General features: G+C 59.0%; 4 protein-coding genes across 4 annotated transcripts; 1 reads left to right on the forward strand and 3 right to left on the reverse strand.

Moving 5' to 3' along the window:
• Window positions 1–717: 717 nt before the first annotated feature.
• On the forward strand, window positions 718–3609 carry JDV02_007164 (uncharacterized protein). The gene is made up of 4 exons (XM_047988632.1): window positions 718–1221; window positions 1293–1556; window positions 1622–1712; window positions 1768–3609. The coding sequence occupies exons 1-4, from the start codon at window positions 973–975 to the stop codon at window positions 2925–2927; spliced, it is 1764 nt and encodes a 587-aa protein (XP_047844630.1). The 5' UTR covers window positions 718–972; the 3' UTR covers window positions 2928–3609.
• On the reverse strand, window positions 3011–8067 carry DNF3_2 (drs2 neo1 protein). The gene is made up of 3 exons (XM_047988633.1): window positions 7181–8067; window positions 3735–7120; window positions 3011–3678 (listed from the first exon to the last, which is right to left on the reverse strand). The coding sequence occupies exons 1-3, from the start codon at window positions 7571–7573 to the stop codon at window positions 3210–3212; spliced, it is 4248 nt and encodes a 1415-aa protein (XP_047844631.1). The 5' UTR covers window positions 7574–8067; the 3' UTR covers window positions 3011–3209.
• Window positions 8068–9589: 1522 nt separating this feature from the next.
• Window positions 9590–10929, reverse strand: JDV02_007166 (Asparaginase; the record flags this gene model as incomplete). The annotated part of the gene is made up of 1 exon (XM_047988634.1): window positions 9590–10929. The coding sequence occupies one exon, from the start codon at window positions 10927–10929 to the stop codon at window positions 9874–9876; it is 1056 nt and encodes a 351-aa protein (XP_047844632.1). The 3' UTR covers window positions 9590–9873.
• A 1520-nt stretch (window positions 10930–12449) lies between these two features.
• JDV02_007167 (uncharacterized protein) lies at window positions 12450–12764 on the reverse strand (the record flags this gene model as incomplete). Its single annotated transcript, XM_047988635.1, has 1 exon — window positions 12450–12764. One exon carries the CDS (start codon window positions 12762–12764, stop codon window positions 12450–12452), a length of 315 nt encoding a protein of 104 aa, XP_047844633.1.
• Window positions 12765–13560: the final 796 nt, after the last annotated feature.

The following is a 13560-nucleotide window of genomic DNA, read 5'->3' on the forward strand; positions in this document are numbered from 1 at the left end:
TAGGCACTATTTGTACGAGGTACCTTGCGTACTTGGTAGGCGCTGGTTGAAGGGGAGTGATGGAGTTGTCCAAACGTGCCTGCCATGTTTCGACAGCGGATGCCCGGCTCCTTCCTGCCCGCGTCCGCGCCGTTCACCCGAAACCTCCCCGTCAATTCCGGCAGGCGCGATGAGCACGGACGAGGCAGGCAAGCAAGCAAGCAAGAAGGAACCAAGGGACCTGAAAGCAGTCATTGCCGATGGTGACTGCCGTGCCCGCGCATGTGCCGCCGTTCGACGGTACTAGCCGGTAGGTAGGTACCTAGTAGTAGCCCAGTGCTCAGCCTAGTAGTCGATCGATTTCGGTGGCGCCATCCCATCTACCTACTATCGTACTTACTTTGCACATCAAAACTCATCGTCTTATACCTAGACGAGGTACGTAGTTGCCCTAACGGCCAGTCGCAAGTCTCATGCCGACTCGGGCAAGGGCCCAAACTCAAACCCCACGACCCCCCGCTGCCCCGTCCATCGCCGGCGACGACTCTCCCCCCCACGGCGGCTCCGCATCTTCTCCTCTCCAACAAGAGACACGGCATCGGGTGACATCCGCCCTCCATGAAACGGGGTCAGCCTGCCGTCCTGCAGGTGGAGAGGCAGGCGCCTGGCGATGGACGAAACGTGAGATAGATAGATGGCCGCTCGCTCGCTCGCTCCACCGCGGCCACCGACCGATCTCTCGGACGGCCATGTCCGAACGCCGGACGACCGCATGCAGGCGCTTGCTCGCTTGCTTGCGCGATCCGTGATATTGGATCGATGACCTGTATCTGATGGCCCATCTCACACGAGACGAGTCTTGTTGCCTCGCACCATTCACTGCAACCCCGTCGAGCCTCATGCTACGATATAAAGTTTTCGACATTGGCGTCTCTCTGAGGCCCCGAGGCTCTGCTGCGAGGCACGTCGTCGTCTCGCGAGCAGCCGTTCGGGATGGCCATCGCAGAGGAGCGAGGCTGCCGCCTTGCCTCCGCCGCCGGGACAGCGTCAACGGATAGCGCCTCGAAGGAGACGGCGCCGTCGTCAAATGCCCTGCTGGCCTCCAGAGTCGTCCCCTTTCTTTCTTTCGACCATGGGGGCAGCGGCGTGGCCAAGTCTGAAGCCGAGGGCATCCCGCCGCCCATGTCCAAGGCACGCCGTATCGCCCTCGTGGCCACACTGACTGGCGCGGCCTTTTTGAATGTGAATCTTCTCTCTCTCAAGAAACGTGACGACTCGTCCACAGCTGACATGGGCTACCTCCAACCGAACAGACTCTATCGAGCCAGAGCGTCGTCATCATTCTGCCCAGCATCGGAAAGTCTCTCGACATCCCCGAGAACCGCCAGCAGTGGATCGTCTCGTCGTACTCTCTAGCCTTTGGCTGCTTCCTCCTGCTCTGGGGTCGCGTTGCCGACATCCACGGCAAGCGCCTCGTCTTCATCCTCGGCTCCGCTTGGGTCACCGTCGTCACGGCGGTCAATGCATTTATACCCAACGAGATTGCATTCAGCCTGTTCCGTGCGCTTCACGGCCTGGTGAGGAACATGCCCTCCCGTTCGTTGACACGGCGACATCTCACTTACACTGCTTCGTGCGCTAGGGTGCGGCCGCCAACGTCCCAACCGCAATTGGCATCCTCGGCGTTGTGTTCTCGCCGGGCAAGGCCAAAAATTATGCCTTTAGCTGCTACGGTTCGACTTGCCTTCCATTATAAAGTGGCGTGCAGTGCTGATAGTCTCCCAACAGCTGCTGGCTCACCCTTGGGCAACGTCTTCGGCAATATCTTCTCTGGCCTCATCACGCAGTACTCGAACTGGAAATGGGTCTTTGGGGTCTCCGCCATCATGGCAGGGACTACAGCCGTTGCCGGCCTCGTTTTCATCCCCCAAAGTCCCTCACCTAGGAGTCTTCGGGATCAGAACAGCATCGGACCGGCTCCCATCGGTGCCAAACCATCTATCGACTGGCTAGGCACCTTTCTCATCACCGCCGGACTCCTGGCTCTCATGTACGCCCTCACCGAGGGCAACGTCGTCGGTTGGGCAGTGCCATGGGTCCCTGTCGTCATCGTGGTCTCTCTTGGCACCATAGTCTTATTTGGCGTCTGGCAGCGATATCTTGAGCGTCGACAAAGTCTAGATGGGAGCGCCTTGCCGCCTCTTGTCAAAGTCTCCGTCTTCTCCAACGCTCGCTTCACTGCCGCCATGGTCGCCACGGGTCTCTTCTTCGCCTCGTTCAACACCTTTATCATCTTCGCTACATACCACTTCCAGAACTACGAAGCGCTGTCTCCGTTGCAGACCGCGCTGCGATTCGTCCCCCTGGGCGTCGGCGGCGCCTTCGCCAACCTCATCGTCGCCCAGCTGCTCCACCGCGTGCCTGCCCTCTTTCTCCTGCTCTGCGGCACAATCGCCGCCTCGTCTTCGTCCCTGCTCTTCGCCGTGCCCATCCCTCCTGGGACCTCGTACTTCTCCTATGGCCTCCCCGCGATGCTTCTCTCCTCCGTCAGCGCCGACACCGTGTGGCCGTGCCTCACCCTCTTCACCTCGCAGACGCTGCCGCGGGAAGACCAGGCCATCGGCGGCGCCCTCATCAATGCCGTCGGTCAGCTCGGCCGCGCCCTCGGGCTGGCCATCAGCACCGCCGTCCAGACCGCCGTCATGGCGCGCGCCCGTCACGTCCCGGTCAAGGACGCTGGTGGCATGGAGGCCCGGGAGCCCACTACCCTCAGCGGTCTCCGCGCCGGCAGCTACATGACCTTCGCCCTTGGGATTGCCTCTGTCGTCGTGGTGGCCGTGTCGTTCCGGAACATGGGCATCATTGGCAAGGCCCAGTCTACGCCGGCGCGTCAGGCGAGTGGTCACGACATCCGAGACGTTGAGCATGCTCAAGCGACGACGTCGTAAAAGACGTCGGCTTTCAAGCAGCGTTTTGCATATCTGCGGAATGAGCTCACGACATATGCATGGCGCGCAGGATGGAATGGAATGCATCTCTTGTGTCATCATTGTAGCCGGCCTGTCTCTCCGCCATGGCCTGAATTTACAAGGCAACAAACAGTCTAGTCTATCCAAGTCTAACAAGCTCGCAGCCCGACTAAAGTCGTGTTCTTGTGGGGGGTATCATCGAACGCACAAATGAAGGACAAGAAACGCCCAGCCAGAGGTTATCACCACTGCCCTGGGCGATCAGGCGCGCACCGCCACGTCGTCTTCCTCTTCTTCACACTCCGACTCCTCGTCCTTGCCCGCACTCTCCTCCGCCGTCTCCTCATCCCGAGCAAGGAGCCTGAGCCGCGCCCGCATGGCAGGGTCCTGCTCCATCTCCTGCCAAAGCTCGAGGTCCCACTCCTCAACGTTATCACTGAGCCGGTGCTTTCGCCACGGCGGCCACTGCCAGAGGCCGGCAACGAGCAGGCCCCGCTTGGCGGCCTTGCCGCACAGCTCCATGAGCCCCATGAAGCCCAGCACGATGAAGACCGTCGCCCACCATAGCGCGTCGGCCCCGAAGCCGTTCCTGAAAGTATGGCGGATCGAGTACGGCCCGGACGACGCGCCGAACACGCCGTCGAGAAAGGCGACCCAGGCAAACCAGCCGATAGTCGTGACGAAGAACGAGGACATGACCAGGGTGGCCTTGTAGTGCGTCTCGAATATACTGTTTCAGTCAGCGTGTCTTCCTTGAGACTTAAAGGCGCAACACGAGCCACTCACAATAGTTTCCAGTTGATCCACAGGACCCCGATGGTGAACACCAAGGTCCCCAGAGCGTAGATGCCTTCGTCCTTGGCTCCTGGGACGGCGCTACCGTACGCGGCCCACACGCTGAACCACACGATGACACCCTCCGTGGCGGCGAGCACCATCCACCGCACGTATTTCCAAAAATTGAGACCCATGTTCCGCTGCCCGTAGACGTAGAGTTCCGGAACGGCCAGCAGAGTCTCCGCGGAGAGGTCCTGCTCCCAGATGCCCATGCAGATGGTGCACAGGCTGGTGAAGAGCGTGTTGAAGACCGTGAGACTCGTCGCTTCGTAGAGCGAGGTACCCGTGTATCCATTGTACCTCTGATACGCGGCTTGCGGGAGATAGAAAAACATTTCTTTCCAAAACGTGCAGAGAATGAACTTGGCGGTTCGCACATAGTTCCACCTACCGTGGACGAGGAGGAGCCGCTGAAGGAAGCGAAATTGAGCGATGGCATAATCGGCCACACGGGCGGCTTGGAGGCCCTCTTTGCCCGAGATACCGATGCCGACGTGGCTTGCTTGGATCATGGCCAGATCATTCGCACCGTCGCCAATGGCCAGCGTCAGGCCCTGTCGGTCCCTGCCCTTGAACCTCCCCAGCTGTGAGCGCACGGTGCGCACTAGGAGTGCTTTTTGTGCCGGCGACGCTCTGCAGCATATGACCGAGTCGACGAGAATCATGATGGCATAAAACTTCTCGGATAGCACTTTGGACTTTTCCACAGCCCCCAGAGTTTGGCCATCAATGACAACCACGCTGTGCGTCGACCCGGCGTGTAGATCTTCTGCAAGAGCCTCCAGTTGACACTCGAGTGGGCGTTTGGTGACGTCGAGGATGAACAGGTCTGAGCTAGGCCGACAGATGCGAGCAGAGTGCGCGATGTTGATTGCCGTTTCGCGCTTGTCACCCGTGAGCATCCAAATCTTGATGTTCGCGCGACGCAGCCTGTCGATTGTCTCGGGAACGCCTTTCTGTAGCTTGTCCTCGATGGCAGTGGCGCCTATTAGGTCAAATGACTGCTCAATTATATCGCCAGCAGCCTCAATCAGTTCCTGGCGGTTATATAAGCTTGTCGTAGCGTCATCATATGCCTTTTTCCAGGTGCGATACTCGTGATCGGAAACAAATTTCTGCGCATACAGCAGCGTTCGCAGACCCTCCGTTGCGAAGTCGTCCAGGTGCTTGAAGCATTGAGTGAACACTTCCGAATCGTCGCTGATGGAAGGATCGTCGAGGAAGTCGAAGCGGTCAGGTACTGGTAAGTGATAGTTGGCTGGAGCGTTGAGATACTGATTTCTGGACACATCAAACGAGACCCCACGGGGAGATGAGACGGAAACCCGTGGTCGGTCATCTGATGCGCGCCCGAGCTTGTGAATCTCGAACGACCTGCTCCTATCGGCAGCCGGGCGTCGACTCAAGCTCCGCTCCCGGCGCACAGTTGGGTTTCGCCGCATGGTGAGGCTGGGCCTGCCACCGAAGCTGTTCCGCGGTTCCATCTGCTCACTGCGCCGAAGCATCTCGCGCTCGAGATCAGCGCTTTGTCGGACCTCGGTGGCCTTCTGCATTGCCAACGAGGATAGTTTGAGGCGCGGGAGTATCGCCGAGTCGGCACCTTTGCAGATGACACACACACGCCCGTCAGGGTAGCGGACCACGATGGACATTCGTTTTCGTGCGCTGCTGAATTCAATGACATCGAGTATCTCAAAGGTCATCTTCTCGATCATCCCGTTAGGCTGTGGTACTTGGAGAGTAATGCGCTTCGAGTTGCGGTGAATGACTGAATAACCCAGCTCCTGTGCAGCGCGAACGAGTGCGAGCTCATCAGGCGACGAGGCCTGAAATTCTGTCTTGCCATCGCGCACTTCAGGCAGACAGGTATGGCAAAGGGCGACGGCAAGAAGATAATCTCTAGCTTTTCTAGAGAATGCCGAGTATGGGCGCAGGCGGATATATTCGAGGAGATCTGATGTATTGACCTCAGGTTGAATGTGGTCAGGGCGACCCGTGGAGCGCCAGTGCGATGACGACCGCCTTCCCGTGGAGTAAGCCGGTGACATGGGTGTCACAGCTGCTTCAGGTTCATCCTCGGGGATGACGATACTGAGGGGCTCAGCCTTGTGCACTGACTGTTTCCTGACAAAGTACCCTCCTGCCTCTGAAACCGGCTCGGGAGATACGGCGGGCTCGGCAGGCTCTAGATCCATCTCATGGAGCCAAACGGTGCCGGCGACGCTGATCTTTCGAAACTTCATGACATTGTCCGTCAAAGTACCCGTCTTATCCGAAAAGATATAGCCCACCTGGCCCAGGTTCTCAAGGATGGTGTTGGTATTGCATCGCGCAGGCGTGTCCGTCTCCTCGTCGTACATGCCGACGTCGGAGTTCAGCAGCAGAAGTTGTCCAATCTTGACAATTTCTAAGCTGATGTACAACGCCAGCGGCACGACGTTGTTGAACATGATGATAAATGCGATGATGATCTCGTGGAACGGCACGGTAGCGTCTCGAAGGTACCAAGCATGGTGCTCGTATGCCTTCTTCCAATGGATGTAACCCATGGAAACGCCAACAGAGAGGATGATGACGTAGGCGGCCAGTGTGAGAACGATGATGTTGTTGACCTTTTCGAGCGCAGGACGCTTGGCTCGCGGATGCTGATTCGAGTTCATGCGAACCTTGCACTCCTCTCCCGTGTTGATGACGACACCAATGGCACAGGTGGTGTTGCGCAACACGCTGCCGCGGTAGACGACCTCGTTTAGCGTCAACGGAACAGCCTTGCCGTTGATGGTGACGCGACCATCGAAGTTGAACAGCTCCGGATTGGGGTCTTCAACGACGAATTCTGCCTGACACGCGGCGATGCCTTTAATGGTGTCGCAGTCCTCGAAGCCGTGTGCCACCTGCTTCGACTTGAGGTTCGTCTCGCCGTCGAGTGCCATTGTGTCGATATATGCCATGCCATTTTCGCCATCACTGTGCAGGAGGATGAGGTCGGCAGGCACGGGCTCGTCGCGCGACAGTCGCACCACATCACCAACTTTGACATTGCTCCATCTGGTGGGCACCCATCGAACGTTTTTAAATTCTTCGTCAGCAATCGGTCTCGGCTCAGCGGTTGTCTTTGTCCGAAAAGGGTTCCATCGATCCCAAGGGCGCTCCGGCTTTGGCTTGCCCGTAAATTGGTCCTCACGGCCAAGGACAGTTGCGAAATTGGCATTCTCGACTTTGTCTAAACGATGGCGTCGGTAGTCGTCGTACCCTTCCTTGACAATGGTCAAACAGACGAAAAATAGCAGTGGTAGAATAGTTGTGTAAGAGCCAGTCGTCGAGAGTCCGGGTATCTAGAAGTCCAGGTCAACAGGGGCGAGCCGGAAGACACCACTACCAGGGAGAGCACGTACCATCTGAGGAACACCAACACAGAGAAAGTAGAAGTTGCCCACACGGGAGAATTGAAAGATTAATTGCTTCGGAATAAAGTCCCAAATCGTGTAGCGAGAGGTGCGGACATTGTTGGAGATGTAGGCGTGGCCTCGACGGGTGTCAATCAAGGGTTTGTCGTGCTCAATAGCTAGAGGAATGGCGCGGCCATCTTTGGAGGCCTGGATGTGCTTTTGTCGAAGAATCAACTCCACAACAGTCGCCTGGTACAGCGCAACAGCAGCATCTTTGAGCCGGCGCTGAAGAGGCACCCTGGATCTAGAGGCATTGTTGTATTTGGCAGGCGGAAACACCGGGCTCGCAAAGTCGTGGGCGGCTCGCTTCTCCGTTGTGGCGAGGTCGCTGTCGGACATGTCGAAAGACGGATAGTCTAAACGAGAGAACGCCGTGCTCGAGAACAGACGGACATGAAGCAAAACCCGGAGGAACAAGAAGCTGAAGGAATAAAAAGACGAAAGGTCGAGCGAGCGTCAATGCGCTTCAATCGTTGGCGTTGTGCTCGGTCATGCCAGAGAAGTGCACAGGCACGTCGCTACGGCCGCCAACAGTCAATTGCAGTCCGATGTATGTGCGACGGATGCGGCAAGCAGCGCTGGAGATGGTGGTGAGCAGGTGTAGGCCTACTAGGGCGGGTGTCTCGGGGCGCGATGTGAAACTAGTGTCACTGTTTGCGACGTGCTGTTCTTGTTGGGTTGCGGTTTCGACGAATGCGAGAGAAGTAGCGAACGAGTGACGAAGAGAAGACACGATGCGGCAATTGACAACGGCGACTCGAATTGGAAGAGAATGATGGGCGAAGAAGAAGACGAGGAGGGGAAAGCTGTCAATTGGAGCGCGACTCGCCAGATCGGCAGGAGTTGGGTCGAGGGCGGTGCAAGTAGCCATCCACTAGGTGGCAGTGACCAGTGATGGCGAGGGCCACTGGAGGCTGGCGCCGCTGAAATCGATGGTTGGCTGCGATCGCGGCAGCGCCAGGCAATGAATCAGCGGGGCCAATCAATGCGGCAGCCCCCGCCGTTGGTGGATGCCCGCCCTGGGTGCCAGTGCGGGTGGTCGCAAAACTGGATGGAACCCGGCTGGAGGCGACGGGCCAGCGCCGCCAGGGGGTGATGGGGGTGCATCTCAGCCGAGGCGGCATGGGCGGCGTGGCGGGTGCAGGGGGGGGCATGGGATATGGCAGTGAGCAAGATGGCGGGGGGGGCGACTCCGCTGGGGAACTGGCAGCGGAGGTTCTCTCCCCAGGCGGCTTGCTGCAGTTGGGCTTCCGATGCCCACTGAGGGAGACTGTTGGCGGGCGAGTCACGCCACGTGGAGGGCGTGTTCGCGCCTTCCGGTGCGAGCGCCGACGTCAAGGGGAGGCGGTCCATTGCGGCTGCCCCGAGCCAGTTTGTCCTTCCCTTTCGGACTTCGTTGATCCATTGTGCGTGTGTGTACGAAGTACAGTACATGCGTGTGCGCGCATGACAGGCAGGTGCGACGCACGCCGGCTCAGATATCCCGGGACATGTCGACCCGAGGGCTGTGCCACGTCTGCCGCCCTCCCGCGGCGGCTCCATCTCTACATGAGATGAGGTATCTCGTATGGGCAGGAGACAGAGCAGCCAACGAGACACAAAATCATTGTCAACGAGCGACAGCCATCTTGCTGCGACGCGACCTGGTTGGTGTCTGACCCGGCTGTGCCGCGATTTACTTCGTACGGCCTTACTGATACGAAGCATTAAATTGGATCTGTACGACAGAGGCCCACGAGCCGCGTCAGGTCCAACCAAGCCAACCGCAAACAAAAGCAGCAAGAGACACCACCACAGCCTGGCGGTGGCGACTGATCAACCGCGCCTGCTAAGAATAAAATAGGGGATGATAAGGAGAAAGGAGGGGCGAGGATACGAGTCTCTCGTACATGTGTACCCAAGTACCCACAAGAGCCACTACTACCACCACTACAAACCTGTTCTAGTACCACCATCATTGCCAGATTGCCTTGCTTGCAGCACCACAAGAGGCGCTCCCGCACTCCACCTCGTCCATTGCAAGGTAATAAAAGTAACGTATTCACGGATGGCTTCTCTTGCGCTTAAAAATCTCCCGCATTGCTTGCCTGTCTGCACTCGCCGCCGCCGACCGACCCTCCGCTCGCGCCGCTTCAAGCAAAAAGGCTTGCCACCGTGCCTCCAAAGCACTGCACCACATATTCCTGGCATCCAGGGCGGATGGATGATGAGTGAGTGGTGGCTTGCACGCACAGTACGAAGTACAAAGTCGGCACATACCCGCCGGGCCTCATCAGCTTGCCAAACCTTCAATTGCCAACCTCCACCACCATCCGCGCAAGCCACGCCAGCCAGGCGAGCCATGTCCATGATGCAGGTACAGGGCGATGTGCATTCGGTCCTTAGGTGCACATGGCAGACCTGCGAGAAGCCAGCCGCCTGCAATGCACCCGGTGCCTCACTGACCAACGCTTCCAGCGTCGCAATATTACTACCATGTGGTATCATGTCTAAAACCGCGTCTCAATGAGCATCCGAAAACTCCACAAGTCGCGCCGTCCCATTCGCACCGCCCCTTTTACCCCGTGCTGTCTCTCCTCGTGGACACCCACGGCGTGTACAAAGCACCAGTGAAAGACGGCGTCCTCCCTCCTTGGCGACTACAAAATTCGCCATTCGCGAATCCTCGACTCGGTGACCGCAGCTCCTGGCCGATTGCCTTCGAAAAGATCGCGGATGGACGCCGCGTCGAGACCAGCCGCGAGTGCGAGCTGAAGCTGGATACGGCACTTGTGCGGATCCAAAAAGCCGCCGCCAATGCACGAGTCCCCCAAGCCGTAATTGGACGTGCCTCCGACGAAACCACACGCGGTGCGGCGACTTGCCACCACGGGCACCGCCTTGCCCTTCTTCTCAACAAAGGCCATGATCCTCTTGCCGTCCTCGGTGTTCCAGCATCCCGTTCCCATGCCTGCAAGTACGATGCCGCCCGCGCCTTGGTCGATGGCTGCCTTGAACAAGCCAGACCGTAAACCCAAGTGGCCGTACAAGATATCGACGTCCGGCAGACCTGCTGCCGGGTTGCAGCGCGTGACGTTGAAGTAGTTGTGGCTCAGTGGTCGGCAAGGCGGATAGTAAAAGACAGGCTGTGAGTTGACAAAGACTCCCAGGTAGCCTTGCTCGGTTGCTTTGAAACTGTCGAGCGAGTTGGCGTTGGTCTTGGTCGTGAATCTCGGCGCGCAGATGCGGTCGTTGAGCACGATCATGACGCCCCTTTTCTTCGCGCAACGATCTGCAGCTAGGTTAACGCCGCAGAGCAGATTCATCGGCCCGTCGGCACTGTGGGCGGTGGCGGGCCGCATCGCACCAACCAACACGACGGGCTTTTCCGACTGTATCGTCAGCTCGAGGAAGAAGGCCGTCTCCTCGATGGTATCGGTCCCGTGCGTGACAACCACGCCCTGGCAGTCTCCGTCGAGTTCCCTCTGGATACGCTGGGCCATGCGCAGCAGCTGGGCAGACGTGATGTCTGGGCTTCCCACATTGACAAGCTGCTCGCTTCGCAACTGTGCTGCTTGGCCGAGCTCCGGCACGTCCCTGATCAGGGCATCGACGGTCAGCACCGCAGGCGCGTATCCTGTCGTTTGGCACGCATTGGTGGCCGATCCAGCGATGGTCCCACCTGTGCCGAATATGGTCACCTTGGGGCGCGGCATGGCTGTCAAGACGGATAGATGCGGGTCGGGGACCTCGTTGGGATATACGGGCGCGAATGCCGGCGACTGGTGACAACACGCAGTGTGCAGAAAGGAGGTGAAGTGTCTCTCGGAGCTTCTGGCATTCAACTGAAGACGTGCTCGGCTCGACACCTTTGGTAAACACCTCGACGACGGTCCGGACAATGAGAGGCCCAAGGTACAGCGGAACCGCAACTGTCGAAGGCTTAACAAGGCCATGGTTGCCTCGCCGCCGTCCCCCTTTGGTTGCCTCTGTTTGCTGGACCTGAGCGTCACAGCGACATCCTTGAGAAGGCCTCACCCGGGGCTGTTGTACTCGGTCAGTAGATCCGGTCCTGTGGGTCGAATCTACTCTGCCACCGGGGAACCGGAGCGGTTCGCTCTATCTTGGGTGAACCGTGCGTCCGGGTCGCTGATGAGACGCCAGTGCACTTTAACTCGTAGGCGCACACAAGCCACGGGATCGCTTTCTGCAAGATGTTTGTCGGACCTCTAGTCTGCTGTCACTGCGAGTGCGATTGGGAACCTTGGAGGTGTTGGTGCGTGCTCAACACGGGTTCTCGAAGTCGTTTCGAAGACGCCCGATATGACAAGTCTCCTTCCCCAACCGCCGGCGGTAACTTAGCCTCGACTTTCTACCAGCCATATTTTTAGGCACTGCCGGGCGCAGAAGAAGGTGCCAGATGCGCCTCGCAGAGGGCGGTGTCGTCACCGCACAGTCCAGAGAGCGGCACCTCGTCCCGGAGTCCGGGCATCCATGTCCTCTCGCCCGCTGGCTGTTGGATGGATGGATGGGAGGGCCACCTCGATGCGCAACGGCGCCAGCTCACTCGCCTCGCACATGCGCCGCCGCCGGTGCCGCCACCATCGTCGCCGCCGACCATGGCGCGCACATGCACATGGGCGCACACGCACGCGGCCCAAGGGCAACGGACAACTTGAGAGACAAAGACAGAAACAGAGTGACGGGGCGCGAAAACCGACAACGACGGGCTTGGAAAAGAGGCCCAGCGGCGCCACGGGCCCCGGGCAGGATGTGTAACAGCTGGGCTGTCGGAAGGGCAGCCCGTCGCTCCAAAAGTAAACGCGGTCGACACTCATTGGCTACGGTTGTCGTGTCTGTGCAACCCAGCAATCGTCGCGCAGAAGCAAGGCAAATTATTCTTTTACACAACAGTTTCACCGGGGTCGGTGGCCCCAGAGAGCCCGCACCAGGCCACCGTGCGAAGCAAGAGATGTCATGCGACGTAGGCTATCCCCCTCCCTTGCCTGGCGGTGCGTGTACCTCGAAGAGCCCTTTTGAGCGCGCGTGACTGCGGCAAGTGTCCATCCGCGGCCAGGCGCGTTGGTCACGGCGCCGCAAGTCAGGGCCATGAAGAGTCTCTTGGTGGCTTGCTCAGGGCGGACGGGCGGCCCCCGTGTATCCGACTCCCTTACCCTTGTTCCGTCCATACGTCGGAGCGGAAGAGCCTGTTATCAGCATGAAAATCACGTCTTTCTCATGCACGACGGAGATGGTCCGGCTTATATGTGTGCTCCGTGCCGTGCTGCGGCTCCCCAAGCAGGGAGTGGTAGACGCAGTGCTGCGCATCCTTGCAAAAGAACATGGTCTGCCGGCATGTCCAGAGTTGCTCCATGCCCAAAGACGGGAATCGTGGCGAAGAAGGCGGCGGCGGCGGAGGCGCAGGGCTGCGAGGTCGACGGCCGCACCGGAAGCATCCGGGCGACAGGGAACCCACGTGAACGAGGCACGGCAACAAGTGTTGCTTCGGCGCCGCCTTTGACCCTGCAGGTGAGCTGCCTGGACAATACATACAATATGTAGTACTGTATATGCATGTAGGTACTGTACATACATACCACTACACACCCCCTGCTCCGGTCTGCCCTGTGCTGCCCTACCATCTGCCCGGGAACGAGCGGGCGCGCCACCATCTGCCGAAGCAGGGGGAGTTCGGCCGTGCCAGGGGGTCGCAGTCGATACATATACTACATGGAGAATTCGGTACAGCACTCTGCAGATGGACCAGGCCCCGATGGCACGTCATGTAGTAGTAATTGTAGCGGAAGCGGAAGCGGCAGCGGCAGGAATAGTATATGAACGAAAGTGATCACTTCGTGTTTGATGCCTACTGTACGTGACTGAACACGAGGGAGGGGGGGTGCGGGCGAGGGCGGGGGCGGTACCTAGGTAAGGCAAGGCAAGGTAAGGTCAGGTAAGGTCAGGTAGGGTACGAAGTACTTGCTTCGTATATAAACCTACCGGAGGCTTTGAAGGGAAGGAGGAGGAGGCCAGCTAAAAAGGGGGGGGGTTGCGCCGCGTGGCGAAGCGTGCTGCCGCTGCTGCCCGTTTTCCGCAACTGCACTGCACGGCTGGGACGGACTCGGATTTTTTCTCTTTGTCTCTGTCCGTCCGTCCATCCCTCCAGCCAACCCCGTGGTGCTTCTCACACCTAGGTGGGTGGGTGGATAGGTAGGCAGGCAGGCAGGTAGATAGGCTCTCTCTTTTCGTGTGGGGGAGCGAGCGAGCCTACACGCGATGCCTGACCGGAGGGCTGTGGGGAGGAGAGGGGAGGGGGAGAGACTGGGGGAAGGGGCGCGGGGGACCCG

The sequence above is a fragment of the Purpureocillium takamizusanense genome, chromosome 6 (genome assembly GCF_022605165.1).
Source record: "Purpureocillium takamizusanense chromosome 6, complete sequence".
In the NCBI taxonomy this organism is placed as follows: Eukaryota; Fungi; Ascomycota; class Sordariomycetes; order Hypocreales; family Ophiocordycipitaceae; genus Purpureocillium; species Purpureocillium takamizusanense.

Excerpts from the sequence above, each read along its gene's own strand:
- JDV02_007164 (XM_047988632.1), top strand. The coding sequence starts at position 973 with ATGGCCATCGCAGAGGAGCGAGGCTGCCGCCTTGCCTCCGCCGCCGGG. Across the intron at positions 1,222-1,292 it reads CTGGCGCGGCCTTTTTGAAT|ACTCTATCGAGCCAGAGCGT; the intron begins GTGAATCTTCTC and ends CCAACCGAACAG. Across the intron at positions 1,557-1,621 it reads TCCGTGCGCTTCACGGCCTG|GGTGCGGCCGCCAACGTCCC; the intron begins GTGAGGAACATG and ends TTCGTGCGCTAG.
- DNF3_2 (XM_047988633.1), bottom strand. The coding sequence starts at position 7,573 with ATGTCCGACAGCGACCTCGCCACAACGGAGAAGCGAGCCGCCCACGAC. Across the intron at positions 7,121-7,180 it reads GTGTTGGTGTTCCTCAGATG|ATACCCGGACTCTCGACGAC; the intron begins GTACGTGCTCTC and ends CTGGACTTCTAG. Across the intron at positions 3,679-3,734 it reads TGGATCAACTGGAAACTATT|TATATTCGAGACGCACTACA; the intron begins GTGAGTGGCTCG and ends TGACTGAAACAG.